General features: G+C 36.1%; 1 protein-coding gene across 3 annotated transcripts in view; it reads left to right on the top strand.

The window, feature by feature from the left end:
* GRIA4 (glutamate ionotropic receptor AMPA type subunit 4) overlaps nucleotides 1-24,317 on the top strand; it is a gene marked incomplete at both ends in the record, with an annotated part of 512,633 nt that overhangs the window by 309,047 nt on the left and 179,269 nt on the right. For all 3 annotated transcript variants that reach the window (XM_082660213.1, XM_082660214.1, XM_082660215.1), the window contains one exon: nucleotides 18,895-19,079. In XM_082660213.1, the coding sequence (XP_082516339.1) occupies nucleotides 18,895-19,079 (185 nt within the window). The remainder of the gene's footprint in view (nucleotides 1-18,894; nucleotides 19,080-24,317) is intronic.

Below are 24,317 nucleotides of genomic sequence, written 5' to 3'. Positions count from 1 at the left end.
TCTGTCATCTCATTTTGTCTAACTTACTGTGTTTGTGGTCTCCTTTCTGCAGGCTGCAGGATCTTAGTTCTTCTTGCTTCCAGTGACTGCCCCCTGGTGGATGAGTTTGGTCCAGAGGTTTGTGCCAGTATCCCTTTGATAGGGGGGTCAACTGGTGTTGTATTGACCAGAGCCTGCCCTGGATATTTAGTGGGACTTCCCCTTTGCTCTGTGGTTGTCAATGCCCTGTCAAGGGTGGGGTTTGCTCCCTAGTTACTGAAGTAGAGGCCCTAGGTCTGTTTCTTAGCTGTGTTTCCAATCTGCAGTGTGAGGTAGGTAAGAATGGAGCACTCCAACCAGGAGAGAAGCCACTGAGTATTCCTCCTCTGGACATGTTCATGTGTGTATGTGCTCTGTTGTGTCCCCTTTCACCCACTGTGTGGGCTTACAAAGTACACTGTTGTTGGCTTTGTTCTCAGTCCCACCTTAACTGTGGGTATGCCAGCAATTGGCCCTGCTAACCCTCAGATGTTGTTTTCACCAGGCCACTGTTGCAGATCCACTGAGGTCAGGTCCCAGGACTGCCGTAGTCATTCACCTGGACCTGCTTTGGAGCTATGGAGGAAGCTCAGAAACTGGCCTGGCCCAACCCCCAGTGTCCGTGCCCACAAAGCCCACAGCTGCTAAAGCCAGGCCCTTCTCAGCTGCAGGAGCACTTGTTGTACTTTTGGATATCCTGCAGGTGCTGAATTTAGGAAACCATCAGCAGAGGTGTAACTCTGCAGTTCATGTAGCTGTGAGGAGAGATTTCAGCTCTTCTTCCTTAGTCACAGAAGCTGACTGCAGCAGGAGCCCTTCCTAGTGCCCATGGAGTCATGGGTTGGTGCATGGGGAGAGAGATTGCAATGATGGCCCTGCCTCTTGCACATCACTCAACAATGGCACTTCACTACTTTGGTGGTCTGGGCTTCCTCCATGAGCATTCCTGGTTGTGGACCTACTCACTCCCATCCCCTCAGGCTGTCTCCTCATAGCCAACTGCAGTCCCCTCCTCAGGTCTGCTCTCCAAACCAGTACCCAGCCCCTGTGCACATCAGTGGACACCCAATCCAGGTTGTGGCACACAGGGCTGTGGCACGAACCATCTGTGTAGGTCTCACTCTGTCCTACCTGCCACAGACTGGTTGCTGGGTTCTCCTCTGAACCCCCAAATCTCTCCTTCTGTCCCAGCTGATCTCCCCAGTGGTGAGGTCTTCCCCAGATGTGGAAACCTCTCCTCACCTTCAGCTCCCTGCTGGGGACACAGGTCTTGTCCCATTCCTCTCCTCTTCCTTTTCCCTTGTCCTTTCTTTCATCCTACCCAGTTACATGTAGATCTTTCTTGTCCTTTTAGGTGTCTGAGTTTCTCTGTTAGTGTTCAGCAGGTGCTTTGTGAGAATTGTTCCATTTGTCGATGTATTCTTAATGTGTTTGTAAGTAGAGATGAATTCCACATCCTCCTACTCCTCTGCCATCTTGAGGATCTATATGGTTGATTTTTTAAATTTTGTTTTACTTTGTACATATCTCTTGCTATCTCTTTCTTTCTATCTCTCTCTCAACAGATAGTTAGACAGACAAATAGTTACATAGGTAGACAGAGATTTGGATGAATTACTTTTAGAAATTGGAAAACATTAAATAGCTACAGTTGATAAAAACCCATTGAAACCTTTAAAATTTTCTTCCAGTATCAGAAAGTTGCAAAGGTGTACCTACTTGAGCATAGTCTTTTTCTAAATTTTGTGCTGATTTGCCATCTGAGATATTTTTGAGTGACAGCAGAAACGTTTCGATCACCTGATCAAGGCTTATATTCAAGAAAGACCCAAGACAGTCCCTGTCATGGAAGAGAAGTTAACTCATCTCACACTTTACCTGCTCTCAGCTCTAACAGTGTGTTAAAACTGAGATTAGAGCATTTTGAGGCAAAAGAAAGACAAATACGCAAAAGCACATTTATTTTATATGATTAAATCTCTCAAATGGCACATTTGGTTTATTTTCAAGTTTAAGATATTCTTTGTTCATTTACATTTACATTATTTAGGAGCTTTTAAAGTTTTTAGACTGATGCTTGAATGTAAAGACCTAAGTAAATGTGTGCATGTGGACACATACACAAGCACACAGCCACATGCAAAGAAAAGAGAAATCAGTTTGATTTTATGTGCAGTTTTAAATGTACATGGAAGGATTTTTGCCAGAAAGAGAATACTCCAATACTATTTGGTTTCTGTTTATAAAAGCCAAAAACCTATATTGCAATTTAGTAATTACACATTTATTGAAAACAAAAATGATTTGTAACATTTTAGCCTGTTTTTTATTGCTCACCAATTTATTAATTAACATTGATTTGATCTGAGTTACATTTTAAAATGAAAAATTATGTTGTTGTTTATAATAAGAAAAAAAGTTGAAATAACCTAAATGTTAAATAAAATTTGACACACCATGCAATGGCATACTCTGTTACCATTAATAATCATGATATAGTTCTATGTTTTTGACCTGAAAAGATACAAATGATCTATTATTAAAGAAAAATGAGGGTTACAAAAAAAACATGTGCATAGAAATTATATTCTTCCCTCCAGGACCATGCTGCACCAGTGATCATTTTGAATGACCAGTATTACATGATTTGTTAAATATTTTGGATATCATGTCTATATGTACAGTAAATCATTTTGTAAAGTGAAATGTAATTAGTGTAAATAATCTTAAGTGTAGTAAGATGAAATGATTACTGAAGAAGGGAAGGAGGGTTAGATGGATGGGGAGAAACAGAAAGAAATAGAGGAGAAAGAGAATGAGAAGAATGGGAGAGAGAAAGAGAGACTTCTGGATCCTCATTATATGTGTAATATTTCATAGTCTCTAGTCTTCAGCTCCTGGTTTTGCCATTGACTTCTTAAGAGGTGTCTAGCATCTCCTCTACCTAAGACTCAGTTCCCTTATTTATAAAATGAGAGTTTTCTTCTCTCTTTAAAATTTTATGATTGCTAAATATGAAAATAGCGCTCAGCCGCATTCAGTAACTACTCAGCCATATTCAATAATTTTAAATTATTTTCCTACAGGCCTCCAACATTTACAAACACACCTTCCCATTCCCTACCTGGGCCACTTGTGATCATTAGTTTACATTTGGTAGCATAATAATAGTTGCTTTGCATTTAGTGCAATAATATTTGAAACATGGCATCATAATACAGTAGAAGTATACTCAGAGAAAGATATACCATGATTTTAGCGTTCAGTCTTATCTTTCTTGGATCCAAAGCAAAACAGGAGACATGTTTAGCTAAATTTTTATTCATACTGTTTTACAAAAGGATCTAGATTAGGAAGATCTAGATTCGGATCTTGATTTAGAGAGGCAAACTCTTTCTTCATTTGCATTATAAAAGGAATTTATCAAGGTTCTTTCTTCTACAAGGGTCATTAAGTATGCTTTATTACCTTGCAAAATATCTGATGCTGAGGTCCAAATAAATAAGTAGAATATAAAGATTCATATCTGATAATTAGATCGTTAGTGAATAGCATATTCTTTAGATCACTTTCTTCAAATAGTAACTGCTAGCTGGAATTTTGTAACAGGAATATGAGACAGTGATATGCAGGAAAGTATACTAATTTAGAAGTCAGGAGACCTCTGTTTTAGTGTCTACCATACCTAGCACTTACATCTTGGTAAGTCCTTTTTTTGGGGGGTGGGGGCCTTCATTCCCTCAAGTTCAAGAATTTGGACTACATTATCCCTAAAGTCTCTTTGGGTTGCAAATAGTCAATGAGATCTTAGATTTGCTAGGGGAGCAGAATTGCATTCCCAATTGCAAAGAGAGTCTATATACTTCATGTAAAATATATACAGATGGCAAAAATCAACATTCTGTTACAAAATTCAGAAATCCAACTTATACTCTCTTCTGGACCCAAGACCACCCCACATCTACAAAGAGGTGAGTCCCAGGAAAAAAATAAGTCTTTTTTGAACTCTAGAGTTTTTCAATTTGATTAAAAAAAAAAAAATTTTTTCCCCAGATTGTACTGAAATAGTGCAATCTACAAACATTGCTAGAATTATCAAGGGGGTATCATAAAATGCAACCCATGTTTAAAGAAGTCAGCATTATTTGAGGAAATATTGCATATAGACTCATTTAATTCTAAGTATCTATCTGCAAATGGGCATAATTTCAGAAATGGACTATAATATATTTTCACAAATCCCAGCACTAAAAGCTTTTTAGAACAAAGACAATAGTTGAGTTCAAGTATTATCTTTCTTTTTTTCTTTTTTTTTTTTTTTTTGGCTGTGTTAGGTCTTCTTTGCTGTGTGCAGGGATTCTCTAGTTGTGGCAAGCAGGGGCTACTCTTTGTTGCAGTGTGCAGGCTTCTCGTTGTGGTGGCTTCTCTTGCTGTGGAGCACAGGCTCTAGGTACACGGTCTTCAGTAGTTGAAGCATGCCACTCAGTAGTTGCAGCATGTGGGCCCCTAGAGTGCACGGGTTTCAGTAGTTGTGGCACTCAGACTCAGTAGTTGTGGCAAACAGGCTTAGTTGCTTTGTGGCATGTGGGTTCTTCCTGGACCAAGGATCGAACCTGTGTCCCCTGCATTGGCAGGCAGATTCTTAGCCACTGTGCCACCAGGGAAGTCCAAGTATTATAATTACATTCATAACATTATGAGCCTTGAGGGAACACTTGGTGTTTAAAATAGTCAGTATATAATATAATTCAAATTTTACATTTTAAAAGCACATAATGAAGAAATTTGTACCAACTTTATGAATTAATTCATCAGATGCTTTATAATAACTAAACTAATAAAAATCAAATTCACTAACACAACTAATTTGATAGTGACTTATTAGTTTCATCAGAATGAACCTTGAAATGAACCTTCAGTCAAGATGTCAGTGGTACATAGACAATCTATAGATTGTTGATTCAGAAACCAAAGCAGACACTGATTTACTGACTTACTGCCATATTGCAAATAGCTGATTGAAAAAAATGAATAGCTTGATCTGACTTTTCATCCTGACTATACAAACTTGGCTCAAATTTCTTACAATAATAAAAGTGTATACAATTGTTTCTAAATCCATTACAATTTTCAGGCAACTGTATTCTAATTAAAAATACTAGTACTTTTTGGTTTTACTATCTTAATACCTATTCAAATAAGTCGCCGACATTAATCCCTCCATCAGCAAAAGGCATCCCATACTGTGATTCAAGTATAACTTATGAAATATTGCTGTAGGGTTTTGTGACTCCTTCTAGAAGGGAAGAACTTGGGCAAGCATATAGATTGATCTAAATAGTAATTCAAAAGCTTTTCCACCAGGGTTTACCTAATTCTATGATTTAATGTTTGATATCCTTACAGAGAGAAAGTAGTTGATGGTATGTCCTGAGCAGTGCCAGGGACGACATCATTAACCAAACTTGACCACAGGACAGCATTCACAGGCTATTGTCAAAGAAGAAACTTTGTGTTATTGTAATCTTTTCAGTGGTTGTAACATTTGGATCAGATCTGCCAGAAATTGTTGGGGAGTCGGTACTGAAGGGAAGGTACTTCACTTCTCTGTGAACCTGGAATTAAAGCAGCAAGCATATCCCCAGCATGAATAGAGGACACAGCACTCCTTGGAAATATCCATGCTACCTAAGAGTGCTTCACATTCAGGGATATTTCTGTGGCAGAAATTAATTCTTAATAAGGGGATAAAATTAACCCAAACAGAATAGAGTTGTTTCTTGTATTACAGACCATATCATAGAGGAGAATAAAAGGCAGACTTTAATATCAGACAGAATGAGGCTCTACCAATCAATAGCTAAGTAGTTTGGGCCAAGAATTTAACTTCTCTATCATCAGTTTTCTTTATACAAATTGAAGACAATAAAACTATCACCATACTCATAAAACAATTACTACAGTCTATTATGGATTATGTAGACAGTCAATAATTGTTAGTTATTTTTATTATTATCTTTATTATTATTATGCTTGATCAAATGAGGGAGGGGTTATATAAAAAGGCAGGATTTTTACCCTGCCATTCAATTCAATATAACTCATACTGACCATATTCTTTCCTTTGTGTGAAAAAAAAAAAAAAAAAAACTAGAGAAACAAAAATGAATAAGAACTCATCTCATACTTAATGAGAGCTAGACAGGTAAACTAGAAATTGCAATTATTGTAATTCAAACCCTTGAGATAAATAACTGTGACTTACTGTATACTTAGTACTTTCAAAAGTAGCATATAGTGCTTACTTGATAAAAAATTTAATTAATTCAGTGAGACATGAGGTATAATTATTGTACAGATAGCTAGGGAAATATAAAGAAAAAAGACAACAACTCAATATAGGAAGGTCAGAGAAGTCTAAAATGGCCTAAAGCTAAAGCTAGACTTAAAGTAGGATTAGAAGTTGCAAATGAGGATAAAGAATACAGACTCTCTTAGCACAAGGAACTGCCATTGCAACGCATTAAGGCAAGAGAGAACCTGGTTTATTCAGCAAACTACCAATCTTTAGTATTACTTGAGTGATGCATACTTAAGAAAGATTGGTTTGGAAAGATAAGCACCCTTCCCACTGTCATCTCCAGTCATTTCTGTCCTGTTCTTCCTTCATTTTTCTTCAAAATATTTACCATCTCTTGTCATTATACTATAAATGTATCTGTATATTTGTTTGTCTGGCTCAGCCACTGGAGTGTAAACTTCATGAAGGTAGGCATCTTTTACTGTTTTTATTATTTCAATACCTGCAGCCTCTAGAGCAATGGCCTGACATATAGTAGACCCTCAGTAAATATTCATTGAATGAAAAATGAAAGAATAAGTAGGGATTTGCTTATTAAAGACCTTAAATATAATATTTAGGAAGAAATATCAGGATTGACTTGGTATAAGGGTAGAGAAGAGTGCCAAGTCTGAGAGTATCTCCTGGGTTTCTGACTAAAGTGACTGAGTAAATGGCTAATAACCAAATATGGATTCAAGAGTAAGAGTTAAGTTTTTGTTTTCATTTTTGTGATGGTGTCGGATGTTGAGTCATACATTATGATTCTCCCAGAGTTGTAGTGAGGAATTCCCTCACCTATCAAGAATTCACAAAGTATTTCCCTCAAAGGTACAACAGCAGTCTACATTCATTCTACCATAAGGAATGAAGCTGATTTTTATTAACAGCTACAGAGCAAACTATTATAACTAATAAAACCCTACATTATCATCTTCATTGCACGGAAGTCAAAAGTGGACAATTGAGAAATTCAAATAACCTGCCTCAGAACCATATAGTTGAAATGAGAAAAACAAATTTTTGCAGTTGAACATAACTGAGTCTTCCACTGAACCCATCATTTGTCACCTGGCATGCTGTTGAAGAAGTTTCTCTTTATTTAGATGATAAACTCAGTATCATTTCCCTACTAAAGAAATTTAATAGTGAGTAATTAAATGTATTCATGCTCATGGTCCCTGCCATGAGTTTACAATTACTTCTTGGAACTGAGCTAGCCTCAGTGGGATATAAAAATTAGGTTAATCATATGGTGAATACTTACTTCATCCTGTGCTTGTCCCTACTAGAAACAGAAATTGTCTCACTAATTGTATGCAAATTCTTTCACCAGAATCATCGCAGAAAATTATGCATTGCTACTCCTTTTCTAAAGAGAAGACAAAAGTAACATTTTAAAATATCACTTTCAAATCAACACAAATGAATTGTTTTGGCTTTGTGTGTAAAAGCCAGATCCAAATTAATATTATTTATAGTACACAATTTGGAATTTAAATCTAATAAACTGATATTTAATATGTTGTGAAACACTTCTGTATGTTTTGTTGCTAGTGATGTTTTCATGATTAATTAAGGAGATATATTGGCCTCAAACTTCAACATAGTGTATTGATGAATAAGTTAATTGCTGTTTTAAGAACCAGAATTCTATGTATAGCATTGGCTCTCCTGCATCCTTAACCAATGAACCAACTTTTCAGGGTTAGCTGAGGATCTGTTTTTATGAACCAAAAGTATGCCTGTTTTTATCATTCAGAATATAGTCCTTTCTAAAATGGATTTCACAATTTCTTTAATTCTACGTTTTTTGAGACTTATTTTAGCCTTTATTAATGACTCAAGAAGGTTGCTATGAAGACTGATCATGAAAACTTTAGAGCAATTTCCAGGGATAACCTAAGGACTTGCTGAGGTGTGCAGGGCTCTTGGCTCATACCACTCATGACCTCCCTCCGCCCCAGTTTGGGAGTTTTTGCATTTACTTGTCACATTCTTTTAGGGTCTAACTATATAAACTAAGTCATTTTCATATCACTTTAATTCCACTGAATATTATTTATTATAGATTCAGAAATTAGATTGAACCATAAGACATTTGCCGAAATTTGAGTATTTTAGACTAACAGGAATGACAACTTCTTATAGTTCCACCTGATATAATGAAAAATCTCCTGACTCTTACATAGATAAATACAGAATGAGGGAAAATGTATAGAATTTAGAGAAAAGCAAGCAACTGACATTCTCCTTTCTCTGTATTTTTTTTCAGAACCTATCTAGATTAGAGGAGTTATTCCATTACACCTATATTAATTTTAGTAGCGTCCTATTTGGACTATCTTTCTCTCTTCTCTTTCTACTGTATCCTTCATTTCCTCTAATACTATAAATTCTAATATACTGAAAGCATTTTTTTTTTTTTTTGAGGTACGCGGGCCTCTCACTGCTGTGGCCTCTCACGTTGCGGAGCACAGGCTCCGGACGCGCAGGCTCAGCAGCCACGGCTCACGGGCCCAGCCGCTCAGCGGCATATGGGATCTTCCCAGACTGGGGCATGAACCCGTGTCGCCTGCATCGGCAGGCGGACTCTCAACCACTGCGTCACCAGGGAAGCCCCTGAAAGCAATTTTATAAATTTGTCTCCTCTCTGCTCCAAAATCTCCAGAGTTTCCCTGTTGACAATGGAGTAAAATTTAACTTTTAGTAGTTTATTATTCAGAAGTTTCACTGAGTGCTTTTTAGTTGCCAGGCACTCTTCTAGCACTGTGGACAAAACAAAATCTACCTTCATGAGCTTATATTCTAGTGCGGGAAATAGACAATAAACAAGGCTAACTGAAAAAAATATATAGTATGTTAGATGGTGATGTTAGGGAAAAATAAAGCAAAAAAGGGCAATAGGAAATGTCAGGACAAAAGTTCGGAGAAAGTAGCCTAGGATGGGCCCACTGAAGAGAAAGCATTTGGGTAAAGACCTAGAGGAAATGAAAGAATAATCCTTGCAGACCCACATTGGAGAGAGCACACGAGGGCAAAAGCCTGAGTTAGAGTATCACCTGTCCGGTTATTGCAACTGCAAAAAGGCAAGTTTGCTACTGACTTCTGAGAACGAGAGTAAATGAGGTCAGAGATGTGGGGCTATGCAGGCTACTGTAAAGAATCAGTGAGAAGCTTTGGGCTGTGAGTGATATGATCTGACTTGCTTGCTGTGACTAGTCTGAAGGAGGCAAAGGCCGAGCAAGGAGACTTGTAAGGAGATAATTGTAATAATCCAGACAAGAGGCAATGTGACTTGGACCTAGATGCTGGCAGTGGCTATAGGGAGAAACGGTCAGATTCTTGATATATTTTAAAGATAGCACTGACAGAATATGCTGAAATATGAGATGTGTTTGTGAACAAGAAGAGTTGATGATGACTGTTATTTAAAGGCCTTCACAACACAGCCTCAACCTTCCTGCCTAGTTTTATCTCCTGCTTTCCCTGTTCACTAAAGTGTGGTGGAAAAGTCCCTAAAATTAAAAATGGAAGGCCTGAGTTCAAACTGTGGCTCTGCCACTTATTAGGGTAATGATTTGACATAAATCACATAATCTATCTTTATGTCTATATCTTCACTTATATGGCGGGGATAATAATACCTACTTCACAAGGCTCTTAGGTGATTCAACTGTATTGTAAAATGATAATAAAGCATAATATAGTTTATGAATCTACTACTCTAGAAAACTAGTCTATTAACTATTAATAATTTATTAAGTATTCTTTTTTTGTTTGTTTGTTTTGTTTTGTTTTTTGTGGTACGCGGGTCTCTCACTGTTGTGGCCTCTCTCATTGCGGAGCACAGGCTCCGGATGCGCAGGTTCAGCAGCCATGGCTCACAGGCCTAGCCGCTCCACAGCATGTGGAATCTTCTCAGACTGGGGCACGAAACTGTGTCCCCTACATCGGCTGGTTGACTCTCAACCACTGCGCCACCAGGGAAGCCCCTATTAAGTATTCTTTAAGCTTCCACCTCTCTGTCTTTGCCTTATGCTGCAGTAACTCCTTCCTCTTCACCATCTCCACCGATTAAACCCTCCCTGTCCTCTAAGGACCAAATCATAGTACAGGTCATTCTCTCTGCAGTGAAGTTCTCTCTGAGGGGCACTATTCCTCCTCTCAATTCAACACTTTGCTTTCCCAAAGTGTTGGTATATAACTTTAATATGAAAATTAGGTCTTAATGTAAGGCCAGAAACTATCAAACTCCTAGAAGAAAACATAGGCAGAACACTCTATGACATAAATCACAGCAAGATCCTTTCTGACCCACCTCCTAGAGTAACGGAAATAAAAACAAAAATAATGAGACCTAATGAAACTTCAAAGCTTTTGCACAGCAAAGGAAACCATAAACAAGACCAAAAGACAACTCTCAGAATGGGAGAAAATATTTGCAAATGAAGCAACTGACAAAGGATTAATCTCCAAAATTTACAAGCAGCTCATGCAGCTCAATAACAAAAAAACAAACAACCCAATCCAAAAATGGGCAGAAGACCTTAATAGACATTTCTCCAAAGAAGATATACAGACTGCCAACAAACACATGAAAGAATGCTCAACATCATTAATCATTAGAGAAATGCAAATCAAAACTACAATGAGATATCATCTCACACCAGTCAGAATGGCCATCATCAAAAAATCTAGAAACAATAAATGCTGGAGAGGGTGTGGAGAAAAGGGAACACTCTTGCACTGCTGTTGGGAATGTGAATTGGTTCAGCCGCTATGGAGAACAGTATGGAGGTTCCTTAAAAAACTACAAATAGAACTACCATATGACCCAGCAATCCCACTACTGGGCACATACCCTGAGAAAACCAAAATTCAAAAAGAGTCATGTACCAAAATGTTCATTGCAGCTCTATTTACAATAGCCCAGAGATGGAAACAACCTAAGTACCCATCATCAGATGAATGGATAAAGAAGATGTGGCACATATATATAATGGAATATTACTCAGCCATAAAAAGAAATGAAATTGAGCTATTTATAATGAGGTGGATAGACCTAGAGTCTGTCATACAGAGTGAAGTAAGTCAGAAAGAGAGAGACAAATACCGTATGCTAACACATATATATGGAATTTAAGGGAAAAAATGTCATGAAGAACCTAGGGATAAGACAGGAATAAAGACGCAGACCTACCGGAGAACAGACTTGAGGTTATGGGGAGGGGGAAGGGTGAGCTGTGACAGGGCGAGAGAGAGTCATGGACATATACACACTAACAAACGTAAGGTAGATAGCTAATGGGAAGCAGCCGCATGGCACAGGGATATTGTCTCGGTGCTTTGTGACAGCCTGGAGGGGTGGGATAGGGAGGGTGGGAGGGAGGGAGATGCAAGAGGAAAGACATATGGGAACATACGTATATGTATAGCTGATTCACTTTGTTATAAAGCAGAAACTAACACACCATTGTAAAGCAATTATACCCCAATAAAGATGTTAAAAAAAAAAAGAAAATTAGGTCTTAAGTACTTTAAGTGTTTAATATGAAACAAATATTATTTGAGTGACTGTTAATTCATAAATCTATATTTTAATCTCCTTATGAAGATATAATGGTTGTATTTTATGCAAGTTTGAATTGTGAACTTTATATATTGTGATATTAAAAAATAGGTAAAATCAGAATTGTGAATTTTATGTAGTATACTATAAAAAGTAGATAAAATCTCAATTGATGAGCAAAATAGTAACTATATAAATTATGCTAGATATCTATTTCTTTAGGAAATTGGTCTTCAGTCATTTGGCTTTAAAATTACACAAATTTTTCAAGAATGCTTTTCTTGCATAAAAAGAGATTCCCTTATATTATAAAAAGATATTGATAAATATCCATAGGGCTGAGGAGATAAAAAATGCTACAAACAAGCTTGAAAAAATATCCAATTATTCTTAGGGAATATTCAAAATCTACAGAGATGGTCTCTTGAAAAATTGATGTTTATAGCAAGAGAGAAAAGTGGGTTTCTCAAACCTGTCTCAGAATTTAGCATACTGCTTTGGGTGATGAGGGAGGTGACTGCAAAGACCATATCATTAGAAGTTACTTGACATCTGAAATCCAAATAGAAAAATATTCGTTTCTTCAGGAGATCAAAAAGACCTAAGAGTTTCTTCTGAAAACAAGTAAAATGAACACCAGAAGAACAGATTGTCATTATGCTCAAATCTTCCTTCTCCTTATTCCTTATGTTTCAACAATAACCAAGTTGATTTATTCTGCCACTTTAATCTAGAAATTACTCTCCTTCCTTATTATCTCTCACCTGGATTACTTCAATATGGCCTCCCAACTGGTTTTCCTGTTTTTTGTGTTACCTTCATCCATTGTATCCTTCACACCTTAGCTAAACAATCCCTCTAAAACACATGCAGTTCTGTCAGTCTCTTCTTAAAGTTCCTGAGGAGTAAAGGCCAAATTTTATAATATGGTAGAGAAGGCCCTTATGAGGTGTCCCTTTCTTGTTACCTCTCCAGCCTTTGAAGCTCTTCCCACAGTCCACACCAATTTTCCACACGCTCCTTGTTCTTCCAAACACACAACATAATCTGAAGCATTTGAAATTCCTGAATGTGACCTGCCATGCTTCTTCTGATCCTCTTGACATCCTGATTCCTCTCTATGAAATTCCCATTAATTTATTTCTGTGTTCAGACAACTTTGCTGAGCATCTACTGAGAACCACTAGACTAAATACTGAGCACAGAAATACTCACTACTTTCATGGAGCCTACAGTATGGGAGTGGGGGGAGGAGAGGGAAGACACTAATCAGATCATCATTCAAAATATATGGTTAGAAACTGGTAAAAAAAAATCTCTGAAAGAAATGTACAGAAAGCTACAAGAGATTATATGAGGAGTAAGTGATCTAGTTAGAAGGTAAGTGATGTCTAAGGTGAGGTCTGAAAAATGAATAGAAGGCAAAAATGGAAGGAAATAGTCTTTTAAAGGGAACACTAACATGTGTAAAGGCAATGAGGTGGAGATGCATGCTACCTTTTAAAATATCTGAGAAGGACAATGCTGCTAGAGGTTAGAAAGCAAGAAGAATAATGGTACAAAATGAGACTAGAAAGAGAGGGAGGAGACAAGTATGACCAGATTTTGGTATGTAACATAAAAGAATAGGAAAACATTGAAAGCTTCATTCAAGGAAGTACCATAGACTTTCCAGACAGAAACAAACTAGACAAAGATTAGTCTAGTTGCCATGTAAACAAGTGAAATAAAATTCTCCAGTGGTCTAGTTCTAGAAAAACCCAAGAGAAATAAGAAAATAACGCATGCCTGGGAGGAGGAGTTTAGTGCCTTGAACCTGTGGCAAATAGTTGAAAATATTTGCTATATGCCTGTATAAATAAAGATTAGGTTCAGTTGCAACTGACAGAAAACTTTAAAGTTTTAAAGTATCAAATTCCCCTGTATGATATCTCTGAATTAAATATGGACACTACAATGTAGTGGTCAAGAGACAATAAATGTTATTGTCAGAAAATACAAGAGGACTTAGGGAAAATCTAAGACCCAAAATAACCATCTTTGAAGAAGGATTTTCTATTTTTACTCTTGATTTTTTGTAGAAAAGGGAAAACTCAAGACATTCCATCTTACCTCAGGTTTATATGTATGGCTTCAAACTGTGTAAGTTGGCAGATCTTTGCTTATTTTCACTATGCCCTTCTTGAACTATGGCATAAATAAATGCTATAGTCACAGCTGCCGATAATTTTAACCAAGCTACAATGTTGGTTACTCCTTCTGTGTTCTGAGATCTTAGAGTTCAGACTGTAGCCTTTGAACATGTTATTTCAGTACCTAGGCTGCTTTGGAAAGAGTCCAAACCAAATGGTTACTAAATCGGCCCTGTAGTGCCATTATGATGGCGTTAAATGCCGTGAGGTTTACAGAATCGTATTCCTCTCATGACTGAGATTAAAATCAGTATAAAGTAGACTTTCAGATATACACACCTTTCTCTTGGAATATACTAGCTTTGGATGCCAGTAATTATGCCAGATCAGAGAAATTGGGTAGTAGTGGGTACCTGCATAGCAATCTATAAAATTAATGAAAGAGGCTTTAATTTGAGTAAGTACAAACTGCTGCTATATCCCTTTGTCACTTCTTTTTAAGCTCAACGATGCCACATGGGACAGACCCAGTCCTCTCCTTCCCAAATGAGTTCCCATGGCCTCAATTTTTCTCTATCTCATACTTATAGAGGCATATCCTTCATCTCATTAAATTAATTATTCTGATGATATTCCTCCCTAATTTCTACATTTTCACTTCTCATTTTCTCCTCAATTTCTTACTTCTCTGAAATATGACTCCTATATTCAGCATTCCATTGATGCTACTCCTGTTGTGTGCACCAGTGACCTTCTAATTAAAAAGCACTTTTCTATCCTTATCAAAGAGAAAGGTTTTTAATAGCATACAGATAACTCTCTCCTTTTTGAAATTATATCCACTCTGACATAGATATTTCCTGACTCTCCTCCTGCCCCTCCATGTGCAGATAGTTGAATCAAATAACTCTTTCAAAAGAGAACATCAGATAAACAAGCCCAGTTTGTGTTGCTAGCAGCTGAATATCTGGATGGTACTACTCACCCAAAATAGGTCATTATTCATGGGTGATATAAAAAGTGTTGATGTGTAAGGATACAGTAGCTCAAGACTGCTTAAATCACTATGATTCTATTTAACATAATTAGTAATATCATTATATAATATAACATTTTAAAATATTTGTATGTGTAACTGATAGTGTTCTTTAATAACCATGAAAAAGCCTTTAATCATTTATTTTAATCCAACAATGTGATCTTCTCCATCATACATTTTCACTACTATTCTAATAAAATTATTTTGGGTCTTTTGAAGTTACTTACACAATACAGTGTAATTTGTATAATAGTTACTTAAATATCAGTTTTGCTAGATCCTGGTCAAGACAAGAATCATAACTTTGTTTATCCTGGCATATCTTAAAGAATCTCGGATGTCTTAGTTTTCAATAAATTGTATTAGATTAAAATGTTAGACAGCTTTTAAATAAAAGCAAGACTTAAAAATTCTTTACAGTAGTGAACTCCTCATTACTCTTGTGATATTCACCTAAAACTGTAGTATTCATTTTCTGACCAACAATATTGCACTACAGATTTTCTAAGAACTAGGAGATACAAATCGTAGGCAGTTGTAGAATTAATATGACTTGACTTGTGATTTTCTAGTTTATATAACAGGTAAGTTACACAATCATAGATTCAACAGCAGTATTTTCTCTGAATTACAATGTATTCCCAACTATCTTGGCAAATAAATAAGACAGGTACATCTGAGTTGCAATGAATAAGATAGGATATTAAAATCAAACACAGCTTGTAAAAGAACTCAAATTTTCACCTGGGCTCTGAAACTATAACTGTGTGTCCTTTGCATTAAAAAGATGCCATTTATTTCTGACTATGATTAATGGTTCTTTTTAGGCAGCCAACTTTCTTTGCCCTTTAACAAAGATTGTGTCCTAGGGTTTTGTTTTATTTCAATTCTAGTGTCACTTCTAAATCTGAAAACTCAGGTAACAAAATGTTGAATTTGAATTATAATTTTGTTTTATTAGTGTGAATCTTTCAATATCTGTTATGCAACTGGGAACGTATATAAATTTCATCAGAAGATGTGTGGCTCTATATTCTGTGAAATTCCTGTAGGTAGGAAAATAACAGCCTAGCACTGACATATCCACATGACGTGATGATAACAAACAAAGGCAGTATCTAAAGAACTGTGCCAAGCTGTGAATTGGTCACAGGGATGATGTGTGTGGACATAGTTATTATTTTTACAACATGCAAGAAAATCAAACAAAAAGTTTTTTTTAATTATTTTGATACTACAGTAAATAAAAGGAGAAAACGGAAAATAAGATGTCAATTGGTATTTTTAAAAAGAGCATGTTCATAGGTGTCAAAAATGAATGAAAGAACATTAATTCACTATCAGAGAGCAAATCCCAGTAACAGGATAAATGAGGCATGAACGTGTACAGTGTACATTAATGTTGTTTAACCCAAGTTTGTGTGCTAGATGCATAGTGAGGCCAAACAAACAAAAACGTCGGAGTTTGGATCAGAGAAAGGTTTACTGATCTAGAGGGTGCTGCTCTCCAGAGAAGATGGGAGATGTAGGTTTGTCTCAGATCCATCTTGCTGGTTGGCCAGGGTGCAAGGGTTTTAAAAGCAAAAAGGGTAAAAGGGGAGGGGGCCTTGTAATTTCAGCTTCCCATAGATCTCAGTTGCAGACTTCCTGCCACCGTCTTATGATTTGATGTGTCATTGGTGATTTTGATTGATTGTTCCTACAAAGCAAATTAGTAAATCATGGTCTTATGATCCTTTAACTTCTTTCTAGGAGAGAGCAAAAACAATAGTTGAGACATTTTATTATTTACTTAGAGCATTATGTGATGGTCAAGAATTTCATTTCCCAGTTGGCCCCTGATGTTTTTTTCTAAGACCTTTTGGGCTTTGTGTTTTCTCCAAGACCATTTGAGTTTGCTTCACCTTTGTTTGTGTGTTCCCTCACTTCCCTAATTAGTAACTGATGCTCTTTGGAACTCAAGGAAGGCCTAGAAGACTAAAGCCTTTCTCTAAAAACAAGAAACGCAGGACACTGAGGGACTTTTGAACCCAGGAGGACCCTCAGAGTCCTGCTTGATTTCATTAAGATAGGATGCAGACCATCATGTTACGTATGCATATAGTAGGAAACAAGGGAAAGAGTACTGAATTTGGGGCAGGGATAGGGGGGATCTAGGTAAGATTTGAAGAGATAATTACAGGCATACATTACAAAAGGAAAGACTAAACAAAGCAATAGATATACTAGAATAATTATATAGTAATTAACATGCCCTCTTTCTTCCTCTTTAGGGAATTGTTTTCATTTTGATAAAAATTAATCCTGACTGCCACAGTATTTCATTTGGCAGGATATCAGGTAATTTATATTTCAAATATGACCTCATCATCAGTTCCATCTGTTGATATTAAATGAACATCCGTAATGTTTGAAACTCTGACTTGTAGAAAACATACCTAAAAATAAAAATCCTTGAACCTGAGAGACTCACATACCAAACAGAAAACTGAGTAAAGGGTGCTCTTATCTAGCAAATGCTTTGCATTCATTTTAAGTCTTCAGGTTTAATCCACCCAGCTCTCCACTCTAAGTCCAGGGACCAAGGGAGGGAGAAACTATAGGCAACTGCTGCCATAGAATGAGCTCAAATAAGTGTTAGACCTTCTTAAAGAGGACTAGCATATTTTTTTATGCTAAGCCACAAGGGGAAAAAATAACAGGCTCTGATCCAAAACAACCTTCGTTTAAATGTTATACATAGATTCAAAGAATCTTTTTTCCTTTTTTTCACATTCCAACTCAAAACTGAGAGCTCAAAAATTCAAGATTTCAAGACAATGTTGTCATGAAGAAATATTCTAAGTGCTGGGTTCATGAGTTTGCCCCTTCATCTTTAACCCAGACATTAAGACCCATGACTTCCCTTCCACATGCAGAGAGATCTGAATGAAGAACAGTGTAAAGACCATTCCATTCCCTCTGGAAGTCTGTTTCCCGCTAATAAATGCTCCTTTTTCAGCAATCTTAAAGGCACCTTTTAAACCTTCAAGACCCAGTTCAAGTTGTTTCTCCTCATGGCAGTTTTCCTGGTCCCATTAAGGCAGATTTTACCAAACTTTCCCTTGGGCCAACACTTTCCCTTGAGTACGGCTATCATTACACAGTTTTAAACTAAGTTTCATTTGTTTATTTGAATGTCTGTTTCCTCTACTAGATTATGAGTTTGAGTGCCCATTGCATCACCTAGTTTTCATTCAGTTCACCCCCAATCCACATCACTCCCCTACCAAGACAGGAAGAGTTAAATAATGCCTTCTCCATTTACAATAATGGGTCCTCAATAAATAGTGTTGCAATGTTTATTTTATGACACAGTTGAACCCAAAAATGTTGTTACTACTTTGCTCAAGGGGAAAATCAATACAGCTGTTCAAAATTAATTCTGTCTAGTGAGTAAAATTAGCAAAAAGTTTATGAAATTGTTCTTGACTACGGGTGGTACTAGATTTTGTTTTTGGTTTATCTCATCAAAAATATATCCAAAGCAATGTAATAGTCTTTGGTAGAGGGATTTTGAGAGCTTACTCAAGGTATGATGTTGCTACTTCATTCAAGCAATATTTTTAAGGAATGTTTTTGCCCTAAGTAAAGAAAGTAAAATTAAATGATTCAGAAATAACCACTCATGTTTTTAAATTTCTAATAATTCATTGTATGTTTTGGAATATAAAAATATTGATGTAGACTCAGTGCCTGCATGTTATTTAAGGGCATGTTTTTAGTAACCCCTCTGGATTTTTTTCCCCACTAGGATACTCGATACTTCAAGCTATCATGGAAAAAGCAGGACAAAATGGTTGGCATGTCAGCGCTATATGTGTGGAAAATTTTAATGATGTCAGCTATAGGCAACTTCTAGAAGAGCTTGATAGAAGACAAGAAAAGAAATTTGTAATAGACTGTGAGATAGAGAGGCTTCAAAACATATTAGAACAGGTAAGTACTGGACTTTATGTTACTATTAACCTAGACCTTCTACAAAAATATTTGACTTTTTTTGGCCCATCAATATCTTCTTCCAACAGTTTAGCCTGAAGTGTGGAGTTTGGGAGTTTTCATTCCATGATTTATTTATCTCCAAGATTAAATCATAATCTTTTATCACCAAAGGTCATTGTGGTTCTCAATGAAGTTAGAAGTACTTTTCCTCACACATTTTAAAGACATACAATAGAAAGGACTTTTTGTGACTCAAGAGCTCTTGACCTCCTATTTTCATAAGCATTAAGATTGAAGATTAATTCCATCTAAAATATTAGAAAATGTGACTCTGTACTTTTTATAACCTTTAGAGAAATAGCTCTGTGAGAAATATCAACATGAATTAATAAAGCAATGAAATAAAAGAAAATTAAGTGGCACAGTGCATATAGCATATTTTCTTCTAGATGTTGTAAGTAAATACATTACCACCACAGTGAAGATGGCTTTCAAATCTCCTCACAAGAAAGAATCATTTAATAAAGCTTTCAGTAAGTATCTGTTGATTTGATTTGAAGCATACAGGAAAAGATAAAATTGAGCTTTGTCAGTGTGTTATATGAAAGAAAAATATCATCAAATAATGGATAACACTTGCCTTGCCCCTAATCCTGCATATCATGATAAAGCTTTAAAGGCTGTATTTGGCCAAAATTGCAGTGAATGAATGCCATCTAGTGGTTTTATAAATGTTTGCTCCTATTTATCTACAATATGTTAGGTTAGCTAGACAATAATGTAGCATGTTTTATTGGTTAGTTTGCTACATACAGTTTATTTGCATAACAATATGATTTGATTCACTTACCAATTTGGAGGTTTATTTATGAGAACAAGTTAAGTACTCAACTATACATATCAAAGCCAAGATATGTTTCAGAGATTTCTCCTTAATATCCAGGGACGCTGAACTAGATGCCATAAGTTTCCTTCTTCAACTATAATTAGCATTTGTAAATGTTAAAAGTAAAAAAGCATGTAGTGGGCTTCCCTGGTGGCGCAGTGGTTGAGCATCTGCCTGCCAATGGAGGGGACACGGGTTTGAGCCCTGGTCCGGGAAGATCCCACATGCCACGGAGCAACTGGGCCCGTGAGCCACAGTTACTGAGCCTGCGCGTCTGGAGCCTGTGCTCCGCAGCAAGACAGACTGCGATAGTGAGAGGCCTCCGCACCGCAATGAAGAGCGGCCCCCACTTGCCGCAACTAGAGAAAGCCCTCGCACAGAAACGAAGACCCAACACAGCCATAAATAAATAAAATTTAAAAAAAAAAGAAATAAACAAGGAGAGAATAAATAAGATTATTAAAAAAAAAAAAGCATGTAGTATTTCTTTTAAAGTTCTCATGAAGCCAGACTATACTGTAAGGAAAAATGAAAGAGTACTCTCCTCCTGTTACACTTTTATAAAAGAAGAAAAAAAAACATTTGATTGATGAATTGTGTTATTATTCTATTAGAAAATGTTAATTTTAACCTGTACATCACTCAGGTTTATTCCTCAGGGAGTCCAAGAAATCATTAAGGTTGTGATTATACGAGGTATATGAAACTTTTAGTGCGCATTTATGGAATCCAAGAAAAAACTCTCCTACTTTCTTAAGTAAGACCTGGTCACTTCAGCTCAAACTCCCATTCTCCCTCCCTCCCACTCTACCCCTATGTTGAGAGTTTGAGTTGTTTGACATGAACAACTGAAGCTTTGTAAATAACTCTTCATGAATCCCACAGAACAGTCAATTCTAACATCTTCCTGTCAGTGGGTAAGGCTCAGAAAGACCCTCTAGTTGCTAAAAGACTTGTGCTTAAAAGACCACAGCTGGAGAAGGCAATTGAGTGCCTAAAGCATATTGACCCATTTCAGAGGCTTAGCAGGTTTCTAAGAAGAAAATCAGTACACCCAGGTGCTATGGATAAACTTGTTGAATAAATAAACCTTAAATAAGCTCTCACTAAGGGAACCAAGCATCTAACTTTTGTTATGATTTCAAAGAAATTTTTTTTTTATTTTTTCCAGCTTTATTGAGATATGATTAATATGTAACATGTTATAAGTTTAAGGAATACAACATTATAATTTGATACACAAATATATTGTGAAATGATTACCACAGTAGGGCTAGCTAACACCTCCATCACGTCACATAATTACCATTTCTTCTTAGGGGTGGGAACATTTAAGGTCTACTCTCTTAGCAAGTTCTAAGTGTACAATACAGTACTGTTAAATATAGTCACCATGCTGTACATTAGATCCCCAGAGCTTAGAAAACTTGAGTGTTTACCATTACCATTTCTATTTTAATTTCTTCAGAATGCTAAAAGTTTTTTTTTATCATGACTGCATAGTAATAATGAGACTATTAATAGATTTTTGTCTATTTAAAATGCGGCTCAAATATAAATATCATAAATTGTAACAAAGTCTACTCTACTGTAAGAATATATTGTGTTCTTAATTGTCCTATAAAATTTCTCCCCAAGAAAAACTGTTTCCTATTCTGAACATTTTTTAACTGTCTATATTTTAATTCCTGTAGCTCTAAGCAAAATCACTTTTAATGTTTCTTGACTCATCTAAAAACAAGAGCTAGTCCAAACTTTGTCAGGAACTTGTACATTTACTTCAATAACTCTGTGTTTCAATATCCTCCTTAATAAAATGAAATAACAATAGAAAACAATTTCAGAGACTCAAACAAAGCATTTTTTAAAAAGTAAAATGCTAAGTAATCTTGATCAGAAAAATGTCTCTAATTTTTTTTCTATTAAAGTATAGATAATTTTCAGGTGTACAACATAGTGAATCAATATTTTCATAGATTATCTTCCATTTAGAGTTGTTATAAAGTATTGGCAATATTCCCTGTACTGTACAACATGTCATTGAATCTTTTTTATTCTATACATAGTATATTGTACCTCTTAATCTCCTACTCCTGTCTTGTCCCTCCCCCGTTGCCTCCTCCTGCTGGTAACCACTAGTTAGTGCTCTATATCTGTGAGACTGTTTCTGTTTTCTTATGTTAATTACTTATTTATTCTTTAAATTACACGTATAAGTGATAACAAACAGTATTTGTCTTTCTCTGCCTGACTTATTTCACTAAGCATAATACTCTCCAGGTCCATCCATGTTGTTACAAATGGCAAAATTTTATTTCTTTATGGCTGAGTAATATTTCATGTTATATATATACACGTGTGTGTGTGTGTGTGTGTGTGTGTGTGTGTGTGTGTATATATATATATATATCACAACTTCTTTATCCATTCATCTGTCAATGGACACTTTACTTCCATGTTTTAACTATTGTAAATAATGTGGCTGTGAACATTGGGGTGCATGTATCTTTCTGAATTAGTGTTTTTATTTTCTTCAGATATATATCCAGGAGTGGAATTCCTAAATCATATGGTAGTTCTATTGTTTAATTTTTTTAAAAACTTCCATACTATTTTGCATAGTGGCTGCACCAGTTTACATTCCCACCAAAAGTGTACTAGGGTTCCCTTTTCTCCATATTCTTGCCAGCATTTGTTATTTGTGGGCTTTTGACGATGATAACCATTCTGACAAGTGTGAAGTGCTACCTTATTGTGGTTTTGATTTGCATTTCTCTAACAAATAGAGATGTTGACCATCTTTTCTTGTGCCTTTTGACCATCTCTGTCTTTTTTGGGAAAATATCTGTTCAGGTCTTCTGCCCATTTTTTAATCAGGTTGTTTGTTTTTTTGATCTTGTGTGGACTGTTTATATATTTTGGATATTAATCCCTTATCAGTCATATCATTTGTAAGTAATTTTTCTCATTAACTAAGTTGTCTTTCTATTTGTCAATGGTTTCCTTTGCTGTGCAGAAGTTTAATTAAGTCCCATTTGTTTACCTTTGCTTTTGTTTCCTTTGCTTGAAGAGAATGATCCAAAATATATTGCTATGACTTATGTCAAATAATGTGTTCTGCAGATGTTTTCTTCTAGGAGTTTTATGGTTTCCAGTCTTACATTTAGGTCTTTCATCCATTTTGAGTGTTTTCTTTGTATATGGTCTGACAAAATGTTCTAATTTCATTCTTTTATGTGTAACTGTCCAGTTTTCCCAGAACCACTTATTGAAGGACTGTCTTTTCTCCATTGTATATTCTTGCCTCTTTATTGTAGATTAATTGACCATAGGTTCATGGGTTTATTTCTAGGCTCTCTATTCTGTTCCACTGATATATGTGTCTTTTTGGTGCCAGTACCATACTGTTTTGATGACTGTAGCTTTTTAGTATAGTCTGTTGTCAGGGAGTGTAAAACCTCCAGCTTTATTCTTTTTTTCTCAATCTTGCTTTGGCTATTCAGGGTCTTTTGTGGTTCCATATAATTTTTTGGATTATTTATTCTAGTTCTGTGAAAAATGTCCTTGTATTTTGATAGGGATTGCATTAAATCTGTACATTGCTTTGGGTAGTATGGACATTTTTAAAATGTTAATTCTTACAGTTCATAAACATGGGATACCTTTCAAGTCTTTGGGTCAGCTTCAAATTCCCTTCATCAATGTCTTATATTTTTCAAAGTATAGGTCTTTAACCTCCTTGATGCAATTGTAAATGGGATTGTTTTCTTGCTTTCTCTTTCCCATAGTTCATTATTAGTGTATAGAATAGCAACAGATTTCTGTATATAAATCTTGTATCCTGCAACTTTATTAAATTGTTTTATTAGTTCTAATCGTTTTTTAGTGGAAATTTTAGGGTTTTCTATATATACTAATATGTCATCTGCAAGTAGTGACAGTTTTACTTCTTCCCTTCCAATGTGGATGCCTTTTATTACTTTTTCTCATCTTATTTCTGTGGGTAGGACTTCCAATACTATGAAAATAGAAGTGACAAGGTTGGGCATCCTTGTCCTGTTCCTGATTTTAGAGGTAAAGCTTTCAGCTTTTCACTGTTGAATATGATGTGACCCGTGAGTTTGTTATAATACTAAACCGACTCTACAAGAAGTGTTAAAATGGAAAAGAAAAGGTTACAAGAAGTGAGAATTTATAAGAAAGGAAAAATCTCAGTAGTAAAGATCAAGCGGGATCAGAGCAGACACCTGGAGCAGGCTCAGGCACACACTGTGACAGCCCTGGCCTGCCAGATAGAGCCCCAGGCCAATCCCAAACTGCCTCCTCTGCACTCAGTACACCCTGTTCAG

The sequence above is a fragment of the Grampus griseus genome (assembly GCF_964374135.1).
Source record: "Grampus griseus genome assembly, chromosome: 8".
Classification (NCBI taxonomy): domain Eukaryota; kingdom Metazoa; phylum Chordata; class Mammalia; order Artiodactyla; family Delphinidae; genus Grampus; species Grampus griseus.
The sequence above is the reverse complement of the archived record's forward strand: the minus strand, read 5'-3'. Positions and strand labels throughout refer to the sequence as shown.